The sequence below is a fragment of the Rissa tridactyla genome, chromosome 6, assembly GCF_028500815.1.
Source record: "Rissa tridactyla isolate bRisTri1 chromosome 6, bRisTri1.patW.cur.20221130, whole genome shotgun sequence".
NCBI classification, from domain to species: domain Eukaryota; kingdom Metazoa; phylum Chordata; class Aves; order Charadriiformes; family Laridae; genus Rissa; species Rissa tridactyla.
Window position 1 is genome coordinate 35,504,049 of NC_071471.1, and position 23,269 is coordinate 35,527,317.

Here is a 23,269-nt window from a genome sequence, read left to right on the forward strand (position 1 = left end):
CCCAAAAACTAGAACCTCACAAAACTATGCTTCTTGCCACAGTTGTGGCCTCACCCCGGTTTTAGTCATTTCTTCAATTCTGGAGCACAGGAAAGAAGGCTGCGCAGACCCACAGGTCTGAACACATTTAGAAAGCTTTTGGTACACAAGCAAGACAACACATTAAAAAAACAAACAAACAAAACCACACAAGCAAATCCCCCACCAAAACCAAACAGATTTACAATGAAACTGGAAGGCTGTTCCTGCAGCCTTTCAGAATTAGACACCTGATGCCGGATGGAAAAGGGCTTGTAATCAACAACATACACAGCCTCTCGTGAACCTGTTCAGCGTTTTCCAGGATGAGTTTAAAGGATTATAGAAATTTTAGATACAGATGCCCTGCATAAACAATTTAATTCATTTACTTGAAAGTATGGTGTAAAATAAGACTGCTGCGCTCTATATTCCAGAATAACTGCAGGCATTGTCCACAATAGCTGGAAACTACTATTAATTGGCACCAACTGTTCCAATATAATTATAACCATGATGCTCACCAGTTGATTAATTTAATTTAGTTTTCGCATCTGCAAAGCGGTAACTCTGTTGCCCACCTTAACATGGGCAGTAGATTCTTTCATGGACAGCTCAGCTTACGGTGTCTTTGAGGACAACTCGCATGATCCTGCTTTACAACCCAGAGCACAAAGGAAAAGTGTCACTTCTCCACAATTTCATCTCTGCCTTCCTTTTACTGCCCAACTACTCGCCCTCTTCTGAAAGAACAAGGAGAAAAGTCACGTCAACTTTAACCCCCTTAAGCTGTGATTTTCCACAGCTTTCAATCAAACACTAAAGTTAATCTTGACGTTTGATTATTCTGGAGTAAAACAGCCATTTCTTAATTGCTCATCAAGGCCCAAATTTCTGAAAAAAAAACTTTTTTTTTTTTTTTTTTTTTTCCCTGTGTCTCAATTAGGGGGATGGCTTTGTCTTGTCCAGTCCTCCTTCCATTCAGAGAAGCACTTCCTAGTAGGGAAGAAGGTTTTAGGAAAAAGGCTGGTGGCCTGCTATGGAACTCAAATACAACGCTGAGCAACAATTCACAGGCAACACAGCAAAGCATGGACTTGTGTTCAAAAAATAAGTTCTGTTTTGGTTTTTTTTGTGTGTGTGTTTGGACTATTATTGATTTTTTTTTCTTTTTATAGAGGTGACTCATATACTAAGGCAAGTATTCCTAACAAACCATGGCGATGACAAAAATACAGTGGTAAAGCAAAACTCGTAAATCCAAGGTAAACACCTGTCACAGAGCTCATGGAAAAGAGATGAAAGAGGGATTAATTAGTGCAGGTATATTCCAGAAAACTTTTTCTCAACAATCTTCCTGCATTAAAAAGAAAACAATTATACTTGCAAGTCACTTGCAGAAAATTTTAATAATTTGCCAAATATACAGCTATTAGAATTACCCTAGATATCACTTATAATTAAGTTACAAAAGTTGGTAGATAGCGTAGTACAATGTTCTATAAAATAAACACATGTAATATTAACAATACCCCCTGCAGTCCAATAATGGCAAAAAATAGCAAATGAAATTACAAACACATACAAATTAGAGGAGACTGAGTGATGGCTTTAGACACTTGAATCAAAGAAATTGAGGCCAGACTAGACTAGATACATTCATCCATCAAACATAATTAATGTAGAATTTTAGATTTTAAAAAACAATTAACACCACAACATCAGGTGCAATTTCACATGCTTTCATTTCTCTTCCAGTACAGTTCCCAGAGTATTAAAGTGCCTTTGTGCACTCTAGTTTCGTTTATAGTCAGGTGCAACACGCATCATATTTGGAAGTTACTTCATAGGTCACTTTTTTAAAAAAAATATGATAGCTATTGGAACCAATGAACACAGTTCAAACTAAGGTGTTTTTAAAGTACCTTTGTTCTGACTATTTGCTGTTAAATGTCATAAACCAAACAAATTAAACTCCAAATACACAGGGCCCATCCCCACTAAACAAGGCTACAATAAGAGATATTTCTTGAAGTGTGTTTTCTGCTGTACAGTCCTTAGCTTTTCTCATTTGTTCCCCTTTCAAACACTTCCCAAACAGTTACATTTGTCCTTTGGATGACAACCTTCTCTGCAGCTTTCTTTTATAGATGGCTGTGAGCATGGAAAACGGGCCGTATTTGGCCTGTGGCTATGGAGAAGCATGTAATTCACAGACAGCATCCTACAATGGTCTGTTGTAACTCAATTAATGCGCACAGCATAATCTCCCTGTGAGATACCTGAAGATTCACAGCCTTCAGATCTTATCCCTAGCAATCACCTCCACTGCAGAACTGACCAGATGTCCTACTCAGGGCTCCTTCTGAACTTCCACCGCCTTCCGCTATGCTACCTTCTTCTTAAACCCAAACCTCAATATTCATTGCAGTAAGAAAAGGAAAACTTCATGCAGTTTGGCTGGCACTCACCTTTCCCCCAAAACGTCCTCTTCAAAACACAGATAAAGAAGGTTCGCAAAACCTACTATCCAGTCTCTCACTGAGGTATGCTCTCCACTGACATTCCACTGATACTCTTTCACTGGAAAGAATGCAAAAGGGAAATTGCCTTTCCCACAGGATTTGAGGCATTTTGCTGGTGTTTTTCAATACCTGCACTGCTAAGAGCAGTTATGGGGCATAAGTTTTTTAGGAAATAAAAATTTCACTTTAAATCATTCCACAATGATGCTATGGGAGGTTACAAGTGGAAAGGGCTGAAGAAGGCACTCAGGAGGAAAGCTTACTTGGAGGGAAAAAAACATAAATTGGGAGGGAGGATAAACAACTAGTGGTAACTTGAAACAGCCGATGTGGAAGAATAAAGACTCACATCCACTGTCCTCCTATACTTGATAATACTTCACATCGTGAAATGGGAAAACAACTACAATGATGGGTAAGTTCAGGCTGTAAGCGCCAGCGCAGGTGACGCGTGCCCTTTGCAGCTGCTGTGACATGTAGAAAGGCCCATTTTAAATACTGCATGATCTAGACTCAGATCAGCGAGAGCTCTCCACAGGTGAGGGTGTCTTACTGGGCCTCTAGATGTGTAATTCGCCAACATTACTTAAAATACCACGTCCACTGAAGTATTTCAATATCAACCCTGTCAATCAAACTAAAGGGAATTAGTGATTTCCTAATCTACTGAGTACTTTAAAAATTCTCCATGAAACTGTAGCGTTATGGAAAAGAACAATCTGAGTATGCATTACAGCAGAAAAAAAGAGAAAACAGCATAAGCTTCATGTGAATCACAACTATAGGTAAAGTCTCTGGTTTAGTTCATAAAACGATTTGATTAAAATATTTTAAACATTTCATAATGGTACAATAATTTCCAATGTTACTTATGCAACAAGTTCCACCCATATCCAAAAATACCATATATGTAAATGCTTTTTTATAAAACTTTATACAATTCAAGCTCTCGTTAGGTAAGCCTATACACAATTCTCACAATCACCTCGCTAGAGAGTCTTCAGAAAAGTATATCCTCAGAGAGTACATGAACGACAGCGCTTCCTTGAATCTTCCCTTTTGACAATCGACTCTCCTAAACCAAACTCTTATTGCTTAAAAAAAAAAAAAAAAAAATCAAAACAGACAGGTTTCATCAAAGACGGATATACCACACCATTCTGGGGAAGGAACCTGCTTTCATTTTTATTTCAGTTTTATTTCAATTATTTATTATATTGCAGTTAATTTCAGAAATCCCTATAAGCCTTGTTACCATTTCTGTAAAGATTTCCAGGTAAGTGTCGCCTGTCCTGCACACTTCACACACAGAACCAGAGAGACGTTGCTGGGAGGGAGGGAGGTCGGTCGATGGCAATACATACATTTAGTGACCAGCGTCTCCCTCTTCATTTTCTAATTAATTACGTAACCTGTTTAATGATTTATGTGAATACATCTCTAACTATAACTGAAAGCAATCTGATCAGATAACAAGACACTAGAAACACCAGATCTAAAGTGTGCAAGAACAACGTGAATATAACGCCTTTGCGGGCATAAATTCACAGCTGGTACTATGCCAAAACACCTCTACAGCAAGCTTTATTTACACAACTTCCAATTAAAAATACTGTTATCTCTCAAGCTACTTTTTAAATTAATACATCCATAATAACTAGCAGTAAAAAAAACATGATAAAATTATTTTATATTTTTTTTATTCAAAATATTCTGACAGTTTAACAATATTCCAGGTGCATTACAAACACTGCCATAGTCAACACAACAATCAATACTTAAAGAGCATTCAAACACTGAAGACATATATCTTAAAGCAGAGACAGGAGAATGCGTTTATACTAAGAGCATACACATCATTTTCCAATAACTGACTTCTTTGAGGCAGATGTCTGATTTCTCTGGCACAAAATGGATTAAAATCCAGAAGAGATGAATTACAGAGGATAAAAATTCAGATGTATAAGTGTTTTCCCCTATATGTTCTATAAAACACTGCGAATTTATCATACAAGGCCACTACCAGCCTAGACTACTCTAGTGTTGACTATTTACGGGATAGAACAACAAAATCATTACAGAGAAACCAGCGTCAAAGCAAACAAAACCACAAACTCTTCCTAGAATATGGCTTAAATTAGTTCACAGAGAGTTGGGAATATATTAACTATATGGTGTAATGGAAATACCAGGTAGAAAAAAAAAAAAAAAACCAAAAAAACCAAACCAAACTTTCTCTTCCTGATCTTTTCCCCTCAGCCTTCACCACAATTTGCACGAAATTTTCAACAAAATGATACTGCCCCTCCTGCAAGCGTCTTTTCCCATGCTTCAAAAACATGATGTTACTAACAGATTGGTTTCATTCCTGAACGTATCAGCCAATATTAGCTTTAAAGTTTAAACAATGTAGTTCTACACATAATACCCTGTTTCTTCCAATTAACCCAGGTTCTCAAATAGAGCTACAATTTCAGATTTATTTAAAAACAGCATATTTGCTTGAAAAAGTATTTATCTCTTTCTGATATAGAAAACAGATGCCAAATAGAGAACTTGCAAAGACGTGTACACAAATGAGTGCTTAGTGCAGGACATCATACAGAGAGAGCAGCAAGGCCACGGTGCCACACGAAGTCCACGTGCAAAAGATGTACGTTTCCAATGACCAAATCCATTCTAAGAAGTTTTACTTCTGGGGCTCGCTTAAAGCGTTAAAGTCTTGCTCGATAGATGGCAAGACTCCTCCGTCCCCACTTTCCGTATGGCTGACTACACAGGCATGGTAGGACAGCCACGGACACAGCATACAGAAGAGACACACCAAAAATGCTTTGGATGCATCATCCTGATCTCAAATATTCCATATGAAAGCTGGGACTCTTCCTGCGAGAAAGAAGGAAGTGGGACAACTTTCAAATTACACTGCTTGCCTCTGTGTTGAAAAAAAAAAAAAAACTCCAAAAAAAAAAAAATTGGCTTTAGCCCAGGGCAAGAGAGCCCCAACTCCACTGCAACAAACGGAGGTACAGCTGGTTGCTCCAGGGCTGAACTGGATCTTCTCAGCAAAGGGTCCTTCACCTGTATTGCTCGTCCTTTCCCGTCAGTGCTCCCCAGCAGTGGAAGTGTGAAACGCTTGTTACAAAAATACAAGCGGCAGACGGCTAGAGGAAATCTCTGTACGCTTACTCAAAACATCTTGTTTCCCCATTCCATTAGTTTGCTTTTAAAAAGCAATGTTTTTGGAGAAGGGCCATCAGAACAAAGGAGTGAGGCATCTCCTGTAGTCACAACATCAGACACTCCATTAACAGATTGACTTAATCTCCTAAACCAAATTAGTTCCTGGAACGTCTCGCGTTTGCATTCTTTTACTCTTGCTTAGGAACAAGCAGCTTCTCTAGCAGTTGTGCAGTTTAAGCCTGTTACGATATTTTACTCCAGCATTTAGTTAGCACCTCAACGCAAAGTACGTTGTAGCTTGTCTATGGTGAACATGGGCTACGGACAGCCACCAAGAGGGGAAGGGCCCACACCAGGCCTGAAAGAACAGCAATATCGTTCCGTGACATTGAACAGCACTTTTTGATATGCTGGCTTCCAGGTTACACTACAGACTCAAAACGGGATTTCTCTCAAAGTGGGGTTAACTCCAGTTATTCAAATAAAGTAAACACAAGAGGGCAGCACTGAGGACATCAATCCTGCGCATTAGGAGTTTTCAGTCCATTTTCTAAAAACCTGTTAACGGAGATACGGCTCAGTGTCAAGGCTAAGTGGGCAAATGTTATCTACGCTAAAGTCGTTACGGGAACTAACATAACCCTTGCTTATAGTACAACTGTACTCCTTGGATTTAAGCCAACCATATACATTTCATCCTACTAATTTACCTATCTTGCTTAATCTCCAGTATCTTCATCCTTTCACACTCCCTAATTAACTATCAATTATTTTCCTGAGTGAGATTATAAAAAGTTAAACCCTTCTACCAAAAGTACAAAGACAAATAAAATATAGAACAATACAAACCCAGTTATACAGCATTACAAGTGCAGAAATTCTTCATGTTGTTGCTCTTCTTTATCATTGGCCCCCAGTAAAAACCATAGCAAAGAATTTAGTTATCCAAAATATTTTGAAGTACTGTGATTAAATTCTTCAGACCATAAATGTAGCCCTCATCCTTGGTGTTGCTTGGAAACACATGAGCAAAATCAATCATTCGGACTTCGACGTTTGCACTTTCCTTGATCTCTGCTGGCATGTGACAGAAAACTTTTTCCAGTTGGGGTATAACGTTTCCGTTCAGATGCTCCTGTGTAATGCACGTGCTGCTTTTCCACACGTTGTCTTGCTCCAAGTTTTCAACTTTCAGTGAGAGTTGACTGTGGTGCCTCTTAGAATATGCCTTTTTGTGAAGTGCATAAAATTTGGACAAGCCTTTACTTACAGAGGCCTCAATTTTTCCATTCTCTGTAGAATTTATTACATGAATATTATTATTATACTCCAGTATGTCGCCACCCGATAACAGTCCTTTGGGCACTCCTCTCTTCTCTGCCAAGGTCACATCGCTCAACCGCACGGTTGTTGCCTGACACGAACCTTCATAAACAAAGAGTAACGAGCTTGCATAAAAGTTGAGTTGCTTCTGGCCCTCAAACCACGCCAAAATTTTTTCAATCTTCTGAATGCTGGCAGCTATTGCATCTTTTCTCAAGCAGTACCCATTGTGGAAAAACTTTGAGATGCCTGCAAGAAATAGACACGTTTGGAGATTATTTTCATTCACCTCTGAAATCAAGTATTTTTCTTTTGGGATGCGAATAGTTCTTGATTTGGAGAAACAGACAGTATTCACATAGTTTCCTTTCAGGCAATTATTAACTAAATCAAAAGCGAACTGAGAAACTTCAGTCACCTCACCTGTCTAAGGCCTGCTGTATAAAACTACAGATTGAGCTTGGAATATAAATAAAACTAACTAATCAATTTATCATTTAAATAGTAGATGAACTTGGTTCCTGCTCCCCAGATCATTTTAGCAAGCATCTGAACAGTTTGGGGCAGGGACCCATTAAATTCTCCAGGGACAAACAAGCTCAAGCAGCTCTTCACCATGAGTGACAGAGCTGACGAGTTAGTGCCAGCTCCGGGGAGAGGCGTGTACGTGTCTCTGTGTGCGTCCTTCTGTCCCTTGGTGGGGGACAGATGAACAGATGTCAATTAATAACTAATTTGAAATAGCTATCACCACCAAACAGCCGTATGACAGTAGCCTTTTTATTTGTTGTTCGTATAAGAGCACCACATTCTGGCACACAAATTCCCTTACCGTCCTTTACTGTTTCCTTTGTCAGGCTCCTTCCATAGTGCTGGTTTTGCGTCTCGTAGCTGTCAGAAGAGACGTGGTAAACCTGCAAGAAACAAGGAGGTACCTCTGTACTCACTGCGCACCGCCAGTACTTCTGCAGGGCCATGAGGCACCAAAATCTGTGGGACCGTTTCGCCCTTGCTCAGCTTTAGGTTCCTTGCAGCGGTCAGCACTGCTCTCTAGTGCTCCGATCTGCACAGTCCTCCCCCTTCACAGCTTTGGGTCTAAGCTACAGCTTTTTTTAATTTATTTTTCTAATTTTTAGGTTGTTCTGTTTTTTTTGTTTAATTACAGGTCTAATTTACAGCATTTGAAAGACATCATTATGTTGGCAAAAATCAACATATTCATTACAGGAAAACATTTGATGCAGCACCTGAAACTTATGATACTCCTACTGATTTAATATTCATAGTAACATGGGTAAGATGTAAAAAGCTGAAAAATTCAATGCGATTATTTTGAAGTTCTTAAAACTATAAAAATACTTAGCACAACAGCTAAACAACAAGAAATACTATGATGTGACCAGAAAGGTTCAGCTCCATGAGATGCACCTGAAACTACATTAAGACGTTTCAAATGAGGTTATAATAAATACATGACAAATGAGGTTATATTAAATAAGTAACATGAGTGAAAGCTCGGTGCCAGCCTTGATTAGCGGTACATCAGCTCCCGCCTGAAAGGGCAGCAACTCATATGGGTACAGTTTTATCCATATCAGGAACTGTACAAGCTTAACAACTTAATTCAAAAATGTTTTACATAGAGACACATTTTCTCTCTAACTGAAATAATTTCCATAGCAGAAACGTGCCAGCCAGCCAGGCCCAAGTATAATTTGTTTATGAGAGTGCAGACAATTCTTATTTGCAGAAATAACGGTGTTACCAAGCAGGCAGTTGTCTCTGGCAGAAACTTTGTGCTTGGCACTCGTTCAGACCACCCAACCCTGCGGCACCCATCCCCGCTGCAGCGCTCTGCCCGCCCTTCACCCGCCGTAAAAAAAGAGAGGATCCCATGGAAAAGCATGTCAGGGCGAGGCACCATCCCCCAGTCCCTCCTTCGGGGTCTTCTTCTTGCTGTAGCCCACAGAGACAGTCCAGGACAGTGAGCCATCAGCACATAAAAAGGAGTGCTACATGAGCAATAATTAAAAAAAAAAAATAAAATAATAATTCCTTTTCCGTTGCAGCCCCCCGCCCTGAAACCTCTCCCCCATCCAAACCACGATGAGCACAATGTGAAAACACAGGTCCGTAACTCCTGCTTTGCAGAGTAGCTGGGAAGAAAAGTCACAAATAGCTCTTATTTTGACAAAAAGATAGAAGTAATTAAATTCAGGGTCCCCAAGAAACTTAAAACAGCGTGTGGCAATTGATTAAAGTCACCAACCATGAACTGAAGGGGCAGTAAATAATTCTGGTTATTCTAAAGAACTAACAGTTGTAAGCCTGAATGTTTAAACTCACTTGGTAGCAGAGACACTTTCCACCATTATAATTCCTGTTTCCATTGTTACATTACTTACAGAAACTGAGGCCCTGATGCCCATAAGCTGCAGAAGATCGTAGCAAAAGTGAGTTATTCTAAAACAGCATCTGACAAGCGTGATTTTGGTTTCACAAAACCAATCCTTTTTCACCACTTTTTTTTTTTTTTTCCAAAGCACATAGAAGAGGTACAGCATGCAATATATGAACCCAAAGACTACTTATGTAAATACTTCAGATACCAAAGTTACTTTCAAAAACATACAAATAGTTTAAAAAACTTTTTAAATAAGTGCCACAAGCCAAAGGTAATTAAATAAAGCAAGAATAAAATAAATATATTGCTTAGGAAGAGGATCAAGAGTCTGACGACTACATCTAAGTTTTCGCTAGTGGTATCTTCATTTTAGTAATATTAAACATTCTCATTTAGTTGGTCTAGGGGCAGCTTCCTCCATACACCAGCACTGCAGCACACTCCTGAACGAATAATGTTGTTTACCAGAACCTTATCTCTTCCCCGTAGGAGCTAACAGTTTTTGTGACACGGGCACTTGCTTAAAAACACCGATTAAGATCTGCAAGCTCATTTTGTTTTCCAAAGAAAGGCTGGAGCAGCATATAAGCCCCCTGTGCTTTTGAGCTGGGTCTCCCGTGAAGGCACCCTACCTGTTAGAATTTGCACAAAGCCATTGCCCCCCCAGACGGCTTTATATATAGTTTAAGAATACCCAGGCAGATGGGCATGTTTTGCATTTTTAACTGCATGAAATGGTTGATGACAAACTACCAAGTGCCACACATGTACCTACCGTGGAATGTGTATATTTAACAAGCGAAGACTCAGAACACCCGTGGTTACCACTGGGCTTGGCTGCAGACAACAGCGTTAAAAGACAACATCTACAGATAATGATGGAAGTGTTCTCCATGGTAGCCAAAGAGCTGTCTCTCCATACTGCTTCAAGCCTTTCCTCAACTGCAAGGAAGTGACTAGTTGGAACATTCCTGGAAAACCTCAGCCAAATACAAATACCTTAAGCCCCATCCTGAAAGCAGAGGAACAGAAACCTGAGGTCAAACAGAGAGGATCTTTCACCAGTTCTTCCTTCGCCCTCCCCCCCTCCCCAAAACCACAGGGACGGCAGTGCTGCAGTACCAGCAGACTAAAATCAACTTCCCAGTCTACAGACCTCTTGCTTCACCAGGCTTTTGTCCACACCTTCACTGCTACTAATCTCCTACTAACCCTTCCCCAAAGGATATTTGCCTTTGAATCAGCCTCCCTCTGTTGTTGCAGCTGTCCGCACTAGCCCATTCCTATCAAAACAATGACAAGTCACATAAGCCAAATCTGGAACCTTAAAAACAGCCAAGAAATGATTAGACAGGAAAATTTCACTTCTTCTCCACCTGCCACAGCTCATTACGTGTTTGCTCTGTATTCACAAGGTGTTTCATTGTATAGCGCAAGTCAAAGAAAACCCCTGACATGATCTGCAAAACATCGCCTTCAAGAAAAGTCCTGCTTCATCAGTGATTTCTCATACATTCTTACTACCCAAGACCAGAGCTGTTTCAGCTGACAATGCGGAGGCTCCTCCTTGTGCCTACAAGCAGCTCCCATCCGGTGAGGTTTCTGCATCGACAGAACTGGAATCCTGCATGCTAACAGCTTCAGTTTTTTAATTAGCATTAGTAGGGACTCTGTATGGGCAGCACGTCAAAAAAGCCAGATGATTAACCGTCAAGGGAAATTATCTTCAGACTTTCTCAACCTGCATTTGGCTTTTGTTTCCCCAGGACGTGTCAAGCTATTGCTGCTTGCATACGCACACGTATTTTTGTGTTCTTTTTTCAATTACTGTTAAGTTTGCCTGCCATTCTTGAGCTAAAATAAAAATCCCGGTCCGGTGCACTCTTTAAAACAAGCGCAGCCCTCGCAAGGTCTCAGTGGTGAGATACAGGGTGTGGAAACCTTGCAACTGCAGCTTTAGGAGGTTGAGCTGAAGCCTGGATTTAGGAAAACAAACGTCAAACCTTATGTAATGTTATTTACAGTCATTCAGTACCGACTTCCACAGGGAGGCAGAAAAATACACACACTGTTCAAATACTTATTATCTGTGGCAACTCCCTAGCTTCCAGAAAGTGTAATTTAAATACATATTAATTAAGACTAGCCTGTTCGGTGGAGATACAGCTATCACAAACAAAAATCTCTATTAAGTAACTTGCAGGCCTCCTTCACATCTGCAAAAAATATTAACTAATCCACATCGACGAAACTGGAAAGAAAGTATTTTGAGCCGGCTCATGCAGTGTCGCAGTGGGTACCTGCGGAGCCAAGGCTCGCTCGATTGCACGCGCCATATGGACTCCTGCGCCACCAACATTCCCAAGCCAGCGCCTGGGAAGCAGTTTCCCACGGAGCTCACAGTGCCCGTCCCTGCTCCCCGCGCATGCCCCACAAGAGCAGCCCCGGACACGCTTTTCTGAGCAAGGACAGGGAGATCAGAGATACAGGCTCTGATGCCGAGACATCCAGACTTCAGAGCGCAAAGGGCTGAGCTGTCCACCCCTCGCATTTTTTCCTGTAAATATACTTAAGTCACCCCTATTTTACACTTCTGCAGGTTAGAGCGAGCCAGTGTTTAAATATTACACACTTTTCTGTTTACAGCCAGGCTCCTAACTGGCATCTGAAGGTCAGTACCCAGCCTGCCGCTGAAACTGGAGCCGAGCCAAAAGCAGGGGGTAAGCAGGCAGCACCTGAGGACATCTGGCCTCAGCACCAGGCCACCACCTTCGCAGGGGGCAACTCCAGCGCCAGGCTGAGACCCACAGCTGGGCACCTATTGCCCTGACCTCATGGTTGTCCCTATATAAATACACAGGTTTCTTTCAGGTCTGAAGAAGCCAGGTTTCTCTGCAGTCCTGTGATCCCTCAGGGACTGGTCTGCCACAGCAGAAGACTTAAACACCAAGTTTTAACATGCCTTTTTTTTTTTTTCTTTTCAAAAGAAAGTAAAACAAGAGTTTGAAGAAAAAAAAAGTAACAAAACTTTTTTTAAATACATTCTCTTATTTATTGTTTATTATATTATAGTAATGCTGTTACTATTACTGATACTGAGAGTACAGTCATTTATCTAAATCCATTTCTCTAAACAACCCCCTTTTTTAAAGCAAAACAACACAATACCCTTTCGTCGTTGTCGCTAGACCGCAAGTGATGCAAGTACACACATCCCTCCCTGCTGCTGTCTAGAAAATCCAGCACAGGATGGATGCACCCCTGCTCCCCTATTTCTAAGACTATACTTATATATTATTCTGTTTTTTCTATCCGTTTTACTTCTTTCTTTGTTCTTCTGGTATTTGACAGAGTGCTGTATATGATTAAGTGTACCACCAAATGCTCTGACAATCAATGTAAAGTTTTAGTAAGGTCATAGAATCATAGAATCATTTAGGTTGGAAAAGACACTTGGGATCATCGAGTCCAACCATCAACCCCACTCTACAGAGTTCTTCCCTACACCATATCCCCCAACACCACATCTAAACGACTCAAACACATTCAGGGATGGTGACTCCACCACCTCCCTGGGCAGCCTATTCCAGTGTCTGACCACTCTTTTCTGCAAAGAATTTTTTCCTAATGTCCAGTCTAAACCTACCCTGTTGCAGCTGGAAGCCATTCCCTCTTGTTCTATCGCTAATTACCTGTGAGAAGAGACCAGCACCAACCTCTCTACAATGCCCTTTCAAGTAGTTGTAGAGAGTGATGAGGTCTCCCCTCAGCCTCCTCTTCCTCAAACTAAACAGTCCCACCTCCTTCAGTCGCTCCTCATAAGATATATTCTGCAGGCCCTTCACCAGCTTCGTTGCCCTCCTCTGCACTCGCTCCAGCACCTCGATATCTCTCTCGTGTTGAGGTGCCCATAACCGGACACAATACTCAAGGTGTGGCCTCACCAGTGCTGAGTACAGGGGGACAATCACCTCCCTCCTTCTGCTGGTCACACTATTTCTCATACAAGCCAGGATGCCATTGGCCCTCTTGGCCACCTGGGCACACTGCTGGCTCATGTTCAGCCTCTTGTCAATTAGAACCCCCGGGTCCTTTTCTGCCAGGCAGCTCTCCAGCCACACTGCCCCAAGCCTGTAGCAATGCATGGGGTTGTTGAGGCCCAAGTGCGGGACCTGGCACTTGGCCTTGTTGAAGTTCATTCCATTAGCGTTGGCCCATCGAGCCAATCTATCCAAGTCTCTCTGTAGAGCCTCCCTATCCTCATGCAGATCAACAATCCCGCTTAACTTGGTGTCATCTGCAAACTTACTGATGATAGACTCTATGTCCATATCAAGATCATCAATAAAGACGTTAAACAGAAATGGTCCCAACACTGAGCCCTGAGGAACACCACTTGTGACTGGCCGCCAGCTGGATTTAACTCCATTGACCACCACTCTTTGGGACCATCCGTCCAGCCAGTGCATGATCCAGCAGATCGTATGCTCATCCAGGCCATCAGCAGCCAATTTTTCCATGAGCATTCTATGGGGAACAGTCTCAAATGCTTTTCGAAAGTCTAGGTAGATAATATCCACAGCCTTTCCCTCGTCCAATAATCGGGAGATCAGGTTTGTCAGGCAGGACCTGCCTTTCATAAACCCATGCTGACTAGGCCTGATCCCCTGCTTGTCCATTATATGGCTTGTAATGGCACTCAAGATGATCTGCTCCGTGACCTTCCCTGCTACCGAGGTCAGACTGACAGGTCTACAGTTTCCCAGATCTGCCTTTCTTGTAGATGGGTGCTACATTTGCTACCTTCCAGGCCATTGGGACCTCCCCAGTTAGCCATGACTTCAGGTAGATAATGGAAAGTGGCTTGGTGAGCACGTCTGCCAACTCCTTCAGCACTCTTGGATGTAACCCATCCGGTCCCATAGACTTGTGCGCATCCAAGCGGTGCAGCAAGTCACTGATCACTTCCTCTTTCATTGTGATGACCTCACCCAGCTTCCCCTCCCTGTCTCCCAGCTCACGAGGCTGGGTGCCCAGGGAACAGCTAGTTCCACTGCTAAAGACTGAGGCAAAGCAGGCATTGAGCACCTCAGCCTTTTCCTCATCCTTTGTGACTATGTTTCCCTCTGCATACAATGAGGGAGGGAGATTTTCCCTAATCCTCCTTTTGTTGTTAATGAATTTATAGAAACATTTTTTGTTATCCTTAACAGCTGTAGCTAGGTTGAGCTCTAGCTGCGCTTTGGCTCTCCTAATTTTCTCCCTGCAAAGCTTTGCTATATCCTTATAGTCTTCATGAGAGACCTGCCCCCTCTTCCAAAGGTCATAGACTCTCCTTTTGTTCTTGAGGTCCAGCCAAAGGTCCCTATTTAGCCAGGCTGGTCTCCTTCCCCACCTACTTGTTTTTCGGCACACGGGGAGAGCCTGCTCCTGTGCCTTTAAGACTTCTCTCTTGAAGTATGTCCAGCCTTCCTGGGCTCCTATATCCTTCAGGGCAGCCTCCCAAGGGATTTTGTCCAGCAGTCTTCTGAACAGGCCAAAGTTTGCCCTCCGGAAGTCTAAGGTGGCAGTTTTACTGACCCCTCTCCTTGTTTCTCCAAGAAGCAGAAACTCAATGTCATGATCACTGTGCCCTAGACGGCCACCAACCTTTACTTCCCCCACAAGCTCTTCCCTGTTCACAAGAAGCCGGTCCAGGAGGGCACCTTCCCTGGTTGGCTCACTTACCAGCTGTGTGAGGAAGTTATCCTCACACAGCTTATGGAGCCCTTACATAAGTTACAGAATGGAATTATGTTGAAACAAATTCAGTGAAAAGGCAGAAAAATAAACTCCTAAATAAAAGAAACAGTAACACTGAAGTTCAATGATTAACTATTTTAAAAAACAGCTTAATGCATAATTTTGGACTCCCAGAACTTCCACAGAGCACCTCATTAGAATAAATTTATTTTATGCCTCCTTTTTATATAAGGGGGGGGGAAGTGGCCATCTCTCATCTCATCCATCATCAGCTTTTTCCTAACATCCAGGAAATCTTATCAGCCATGAGGACACAAGTGGACCAGCTGTCATATACATGAAGAGAATGTCATGTAAGGAAAAACCGCTGGGGAAAAAAAAAATGCCAGGATACCCATCTGTTAGAACTCACGGTAAGAGGATGACAAATGGATCTCCTGAACTCTACTAATGAAGCACTGCTGAAACATACCCTTCAATCCACCAGCAGGTACCAGACTTGGAGGAATTGCTGCGTTCCATTCTGCAGCGGGCATTCGGCACCGTCAGACTGAGAAACAGATGACCCAAACTCAACTGCAAGAGCCGGGGAGCGAGAGCGCAGGGAGAGAAAAGTAGAGGTGGTGGAGATGCAGAGAGGTAACAGAGCCAGAAGAGAGACACCAACCAGCGCCTTGGTTTATTGCTTGTTTCAACCACTGCAGACATCTATTTCCAGAGTTTTTTGCAAGGAGCTTGCTTGTTTGGAGGTGGGTTGGTTTTTTTTGGTTTTGTTTTGGTTTTTTTTTTTTTCCCCCCCTTTGGCTGGTTTCTTTGGTTTGCTGTGGGTTGTTGGGTTGGTTTTGTTTCATGGTGGGTTTTTTTTTGTTGTTTTTGTTTTCTTTCCTGTTTTCTTAAACATCAACACTTGAATTAGATTTATAAACGTAAAAAACCCAAACAGCTCTGGACATTTTTTTACCATGGAAGAATATGAACACTAGGTGCAGGATTTAATAGCTTTATTATTCCTCCCCTCCTAAGTCTTATTAACAGATCAGAGCTTATGACAGTTACCACGATACTAGAATGGGTTCATAAAGAACTCACAAAACAGACTCAGCTACAGTCAGTTTTAAAATATCTTGCAGGAACATGTGCTGTAGGTTAGGAAATTCATGCCTTTGATGAGGGATCTGCATTACTGCGTGCAATAGTTCACAATATAGGCACAAACCAATGTAAATTAACAATGGATTATACTGGTAAAGTTCGGTAATCACCAATTTGTGCTTTAAAAAACATGTTTCAGAAATATTATTGACGACGTGATAGTGCAATCTAGATGTTCTGGAAGAAAAAGAAAACCTGCAGAAAACGGGAACTGTGGATTCTGAACGGATTGCGAACCCGAAGTGAGATCACAACCCACACATTCTGCTTGTATTCAACAGCATGCAGAATGCTCTATTTTTAATACTGTGTGCACTGTGAAGATATTTCTTATATATTCATACATCTACTACTGAAACCATGTTGCAACTTGTATTTTTGCTATTGGAACCATACCTTAGTTTTCCAACTTGTATTGAAGCTCTCACTACTTTCGTAACAAATCTATGTCCTCATCTGCTTAAGAATCTCTCCACTAAATATGAAACTAGGTTTTCAACCAATGTTATTGGAGTGAATGTATTTTCTAAATGCATTTCCATCCATTTTTTCTGTCTATTCAGTGTGTTAAGATGAATAGTTTAGCACATGCCAAATGCCAGAACGATGTGCATAAATCAAAGCTCTGCCAGACTAGAGACTTGCTTATTTTAAGGACAAAAAAAAAATATATATTTTATATATAAGAGATGACTGCTTATTTACCAGTGCATAAAAAATAAAGCTATATCAATGGCTTTTGGCGTAAAAACTGACCATAAATAAGTTTTAGGGTAAAAAAAAAAAAAAAACAGACCACCTACAACATTTTTGCTCGTATCTCTTCATGACAGCTTATATGATGTGTGCTTTAAAAACCATAGATAACTATATTTTCTATTTATCCTGGCCTTCTCTTGCTCTTCTAAAATAGAAACTGAATAAGCAAGCCCACCTCCGTGTTAAAAATAACACTGAACAGGGAGATTAAAAACAAAATCCTCTACTTTCTGAATCGTGTTATACCACGTTTTGCCCAGCAAACACTAGCAACCGTTACCCAGCGTATTAACTGCTAGAGGCCATAAATGCCCGTACAGGAGAGTGTTTTTACATGACGGCCAGAATCTTGCAAAAATAAAGCAAGCAGATAGGCAGAGAGTACCCCATAATCAAGAGGCGGCAAGCTGAGCACAGAAAATGCCTTGTGAATTTAGACTTTGCTAAGTGTTGCGTGAGGGGAGGAGGAACCTTTTGAATTCTTTTTGGAAAATAACTTCAACGTGCAATTTGCTACCAAAGGCACAAAATATATCTCATCTGGTTAAGTGCCACATGGGAAAGGGCAATGCTTGGGGGAGCCATCGTTATACATTACAGTTGGAATTAGGGAATCGAAAGAATTTCTGCAACAGGATGAAGATACTGAATAAAGTTATAAGAGACAATGGTAGGAACAAGAGTCACAAGCATGTGAAGTGACACCATGGAAGTGAGCACTCATTCCTTTTGCACTGTCATGAAACAAGGAGGTAAAGTACATTGTTTTACACACGAGATAAGAAATGCAATGTAATGATGTAAGCCAAACCCAAAGCTATAATCTCCAGCCTGCCTTCTCCATCTAAACTGTTTGACTGGTTTTTGACTTCGCTCCCACGTTCTCTCTCATAGGCTTACATAATTACTACTCATGACCACTATAATTTATAGCTGTAACAGCTTATCTCAAGACAGAGTTAAGGCTGAGAGCCTAGGCAGTTAAGTACAAAACATTACAGAGATATTGGAATTATTTCAAACAATGATGCAATCTGTGTGCCGCTGCTATCTAACAGCAAAGGGGAAGCTTATCAATGTCTTCAGCCGTTTATGCTTGCTGATGCAGAGCTTGGGAAGCCCTGGCTTTCTGTATGCAAGAAGGAAAACAAAAATCTCCTATCAAAAAGAAAATTATTCCTGTGACAATCATAGCAGAAAAAAAGTAGTTTAAATTCATTTCATCAGGAATTCATTATTGACATCACTTTTATGTTACTGATCCATAAACATTCTGTACAGCTTTTCTTTACATTGAAGTTTTACAGTAGCCAATACACAAATATTGAATCTTCAAGTTCCTCCTCACCTAAGGAAGCGTAACAGAGTTAGTACAGACATCTGCAGGGCCTCATCCATCTCAAACTAACCTTCAAGTGACAGCTGTTCCTCGAGCGTGTAAGCATCAAAGGCGTTTTCTTCTGGTGGAAAGCTTTTTTAAATGCAGAACGTAAGCAGCTATTTATAACTACACGCATCACCTCTGAGAGCTAACTTACTCTTCCCTAAATAGAAAAATTACATAAAAATTATTTTTATTTCAAAAAAAATCAAGATGAAAAATTTGGAGAGGATACAGCTCGTTATTAAATCATTACAAAGACTGGTTCAGTAAGTAAATCTCTGACTTAAGGTCAAAAAAAAAACTTTAATAATTTGAAACATCTGCCCTGTGAGAAGAATTAAGTGCAACTACATTCAGTTTTAAACAACTACGGTCCGTCCAAACCCCTTTCTTGTACACATACACAGAACCCAGGTGGCAAATAGATTCCCAGGAGGGACACAGCCAAGTTAAACACTTACTGTGAAGGAGAGCAGTGTTTTGGAGCATATTTCACACAGCAGTTGATACCAGTACTACCAACATATTCAGATAACACTTTATTTACGTAAAACTCAAGAGGACTGTCATTTGCTAGAAAAACTAGCCGCTGTGCCTGGTGTGGGAGAACAGGCCAGAGCATAAGCTGAATTTGAAAACAAAACAAGTTCTTACCCTCATGCCAAGTACCAAAAAGCCAATCTCTTCCATCAGCGGGTACTTGCTGACCTGCTGCTGTATCTTCTCAGCTGAAGCATACGGATCGTAACTTTTCTGACCTATTTTTACATCCATTATGCAAGGCTTATTAAACTTACGGGTCACATCTTCCAGTTTTAGATACGTATCTGTTAAAAAGACAAAACTTTCATAAACAGTGGGTCAAGGCAAAATGATGATATAGTTTCTGCTGAGCTGTGGAGGAAGGAGAATCGTATAGGGCTGTGTGAGCTCTTTAAGAGTCAAATCTGCCTCAGAGCACAGACTACACCATGGTCATTGACACCCACAAATTCTGTTGGCATTAAATTCTAAATGCTTTATTGTTTAGAAAATTGTGTACAATTAAAGTGTGTTAACATTGTGCTCAAATTTAAATTATTGCCCAGATGAAATTCATGAGTAGCTTTTATCAAGCCACTGGCATACTTCGAATAGCATTAATGAGCACATACAACTGCAGGTTGCTACAGGGCTGCTTTTGCAACGGCAATGGTGTTTTCTTTCGCTGTGTGAAAGGGATAGAATTAAAACTGCAATTTTTCTTTGTGTCATTTTAAAAATGAAATTAATGTTTCAGAGTCCTACCCTACAGGGGCCGAAAAGCATCTCATTTTTCTTCTTTTTATCCGACTCCCCTCTGTTCTTATTTCTTATGGCACACCATTTGGGGAAAACACTCCTCAAATCTGAGGCTGCCTTTCGTCCCTTTCCAAAAGTCCCTTTGGGAGGGTGGGTGGACCAAAAAAACCCCAAGCCCTTAGAGCGCCTAAAGATCGAAAGGAGTATCTAAAACCTGGTCAGACTGGTTTGTGTTTTTCTCCAGTGCAGGCCAGTGACTATTACCAATGTGATCCATGGCACCAACTGTTAGAACACAACAAGAAAACACGCTTCAGTAACTGCTCGACTCGCAGACAGCTCTGCTCAGAGGAAGCTCACACAGGTCTCCGGCCCCTGCCAGGGCACGGTATGCACCAAGACAACACACGGCATCACCGCACACCACGTTCTTCACACCCGCTTCTGCAAATCCACCTGTTTCCAGTCACAAACTTCACGTTATTTTTTTTTCCTCTCAAGTACAGCCTATTCCATGAGTGTATTTCTTTGGCTTCAATGCAATCTGAATACACAGAAACATTGTATTATTCCCCGTTCCTGCAGCATAATCTAAAACGTGATGGCCAAAGAAAGCAAAACCGGTTCAAGTTTAAAGAGAGAAGAGGGACAAAAGTGCCCTGTGATAGCTGTACAGACAGGTAACAAAACCAGTTAGAGTCAAGAGAAAGGGAACAAGCAATGTCCCATTTTCTACGTAACAAGTAGAAACACTTTCTTAAGGATAAGAAATGAAGTTTTATTTTATTACTTTAGTAAGTCCTACTTAGAGCTCCAATTTTTACACCATGATGATCAAACGTCCCAATTCCCCAAAGTACGTACGTATCGATCTGAAATAAGTTTGGTTTAATCTTTAGATGCCTGCTTTGTGTATAAGTGGGACTAAGCATATTGTTAATGTAAAGTCACCCTCAGGAAAGCATGTTGAACCAATATCCTACTGAAAAAATAACCAATCTTCTAACTCACTGTCCTTTGGGCTACCGAATCAATCTAGCTACAGCAAAAAGAGTTTCATTATAGACCAGCTCACCCATAAAACAGGTTTGTTAACTACAACTGCAGGGATATCCAAGCTCAAATAACTCATGCTTAACTTTGAGAAGCTCAGAAAATGGCTGCAGTCCTTCACCACCAACTCCAAAATGCTTTGGATTAACGTCGCGAGCACCTCTGGACTCAAACTGTTACAAATACGAAATTATACAAATTGCAAGTTACCACAAGTTACACAAATTGTTTAGATGCAACTTTTTTGTTAACCCTAAAATATGGGTATATAAAGTCGTGTAAAACATCTATTTCCATAACGCAACAAAAACGAACCCATAAAACCAACTAGCTTAAAAAGCAGAACTGAAATCTCCCCAAACCCAGCGTATTTCCCTTCAGACTATGTGCATGTCATGCATAGTCATGCTCTTTCCACCCAAGGCATTTGTAGAGCAGCCCTGGCTATCTGCTGTCCTCTGCTCCACTGGTCCAAATCTCTCTTTTTAAGCCTACAGCACCAATGTTCCACACCTCCAAAATATTTAATAGTTCTAAATACCTGCCACTTTTCAGTTCCACATCCATTTCAGATCTGTTAAACTAGAATATCTCCCTTAGTGACCTCCTAAAAATGTAACAGTTGCTATTTTTAAAAAATTAGGCATTAAAATAACTCAGGAGATAAAGCTAAACCCAGGAAATACTAATTACTTCGCAAAGCCTGAGAATTATCCAGAAATTACTCATCTCTCCCATACTTTTTTGAATTATTATTTAAGCCTTCATCATTAGCTAACTGCTAGCTCAGAATTAAGACTATGTTACATCTGTTCAGTGCACACCCCCACTCTCAAAAGAGCTTTTTGTCCTTGCGGGGAGAGCAATGCCCCTGCAAATAAAGCATTACACCAAGTTATTTTTTCTCATTATGGCTTCAGAAAAAAAAAAAAAAAAGGCAGCAAGCATTTATGCTTCGTTTTTCCTGGCACTGTTTGGTTCTTTGCATTGTGCTCAAGACCTATGGTCTACTGAAAGAGACCCCCAAACCACAGTATGAGAAGATACCACAACTTTCAACCTAACAATCGTTAACCCCCAACAATATCTCAAAGCATTAAGACTAGGGCAAACAAAGCAAGCTGCAGATTCAGTAAGCTTCTCATAGTCTTCGAGGATCCCACCCCAAGGTCATCAACAAGTCTGCAGCTGAGCCTAGAGAACTAGAGACCTCTCCTTCCTCATTTTGTTAAACAAAAAAAATGCAGATTTTTCAAGCATTTTCTAAATTATTACAGAGTATACTGCTAACACGACGTGCTTCTGAAAATCATACATTAAGATCCCCTGCAGGGAAAAGAATTCAAGAGGATTTTTGTATCTTAGCTTTGGGAGATAATCCTGACTATATATTTCAAGGATTTAAACAAATCATTCCTCAGAGGCTTGCCCTCCCCTTTTTTATTTTTCAGTAGCAGGGAAGGAGGCAGGAAGATGTGGCTTGACATATTATTTACATCTTTTATTACAGTCCCAAAGGAGACAAACCAAAAAGACCACCAAAATTCAGAAGTATGCATGGCATGAACCACTGCAGACTCCAGCACGTACATGCTGATGCCTTCAGACCTCACTGGAATCAGAAGTGACAAAATAACTTGAGGCATCTGGTGGCTTCTCATAACTTACAAGTCATCTCTCAAAACATATGAATAAGCAGGGAAAAGCCTCAGTTGCTGCCAGCAACAAGAGAAGAAAAGAAAGGTTTGAAGCTGGCTTATGTTTATCTACCCTGTCCTCAGTTTAGGCAAGAAAAAAAAATTAGAGCAGAGTGCGAAATGAGCAGCAGTAAAGTTACTTAAAATAAATTAAAAAAAAAAATTGCAGGGTTAACAAGTAGGCAGCAAAACCCACAACTCTCAGCAGGAGATATAAACAGCTTAACATGGCTCCTGCATCTTTACAGCAACTTTTCTACTTTTTTTATTAATAAACTCCAAATGCCCACGATGCCAGTGAACCTAAAGTTCAGGAGTTATTTTACAAATGTTATGGATACTGTGACTATCAGTCCATCTTTTCTATCACACTTCCTATATTCTCATTTACACTTAATACATTTCACCCCTTTTAGCTAGCAACTGTCCACTCATCTACATGTTTGGCACAGAAGATTGATGCTTCTCCCTAAATGTTTCTCTAAGAAAATAACCTCCTTGTGCTCTCCACCTTACACACTGCAGCTCCTGCTTCCCTCTCATGTGGAAACTCCAAGACAGTCACAGATCAAGTTCAGAGCGGTCCTAAATTAAGGTACTCTGGTTTATTTCTACCACAAGCCGACGATTCTCTCCATGTCTATTCAAACTCTCAACCCTCTACCCAAGGTAACGACTATGATGCTACACATACAAGATACCATTCACCAAAAAGAGTTCTTCTTCCTCCTTATCTCATAAGTGAAAG

At 40.9% G+C, this 23,269-nt stretch overlaps 1 protein-coding gene across 4 annotated transcripts in view; it reads right to left on the reverse strand.

The window, feature by feature from the left end:
* Positions 1 to 1,408: 1,408 nt before the first annotated feature.
* The window catches only part of IPMK (inositol polyphosphate multikinase), a 46,396-nt gene continuing 24,535 nt past the window's right edge, over positions 1,409 to 23,269 (reverse strand). Inside the window, exons 4-7 of one of the 4 annotated variants that reach the window (XR_008466941.1) lie at positions 19,145 to 19,317; positions 7,882 to 7,963; positions 6,576 to 7,298; positions 1,409 to 3,637 (exon numbers count right to left, since the gene is read on the reverse strand). Coding sequence is in view for 1 of the 4 variants with exons in the window: in XM_054204995.1 (XP_054060970.1) it covers positions 6,664 to 7,298; positions 7,882 to 7,963; positions 19,145 to 19,317 (890 nt within the window). In the remaining 3 variants the exon portion in view is untranslated. Of the gene's footprint in view, positions 3,638 to 3,720; positions 7,299 to 7,881; positions 7,964 to 9,454; positions 15,662 to 19,144; positions 19,318 to 23,269 lie in introns of those variants that run through there. The other 3 variants (XR_008466940.1, XM_054204995.1, XR_008466942.1) reach the window with 3 other exon arrangements.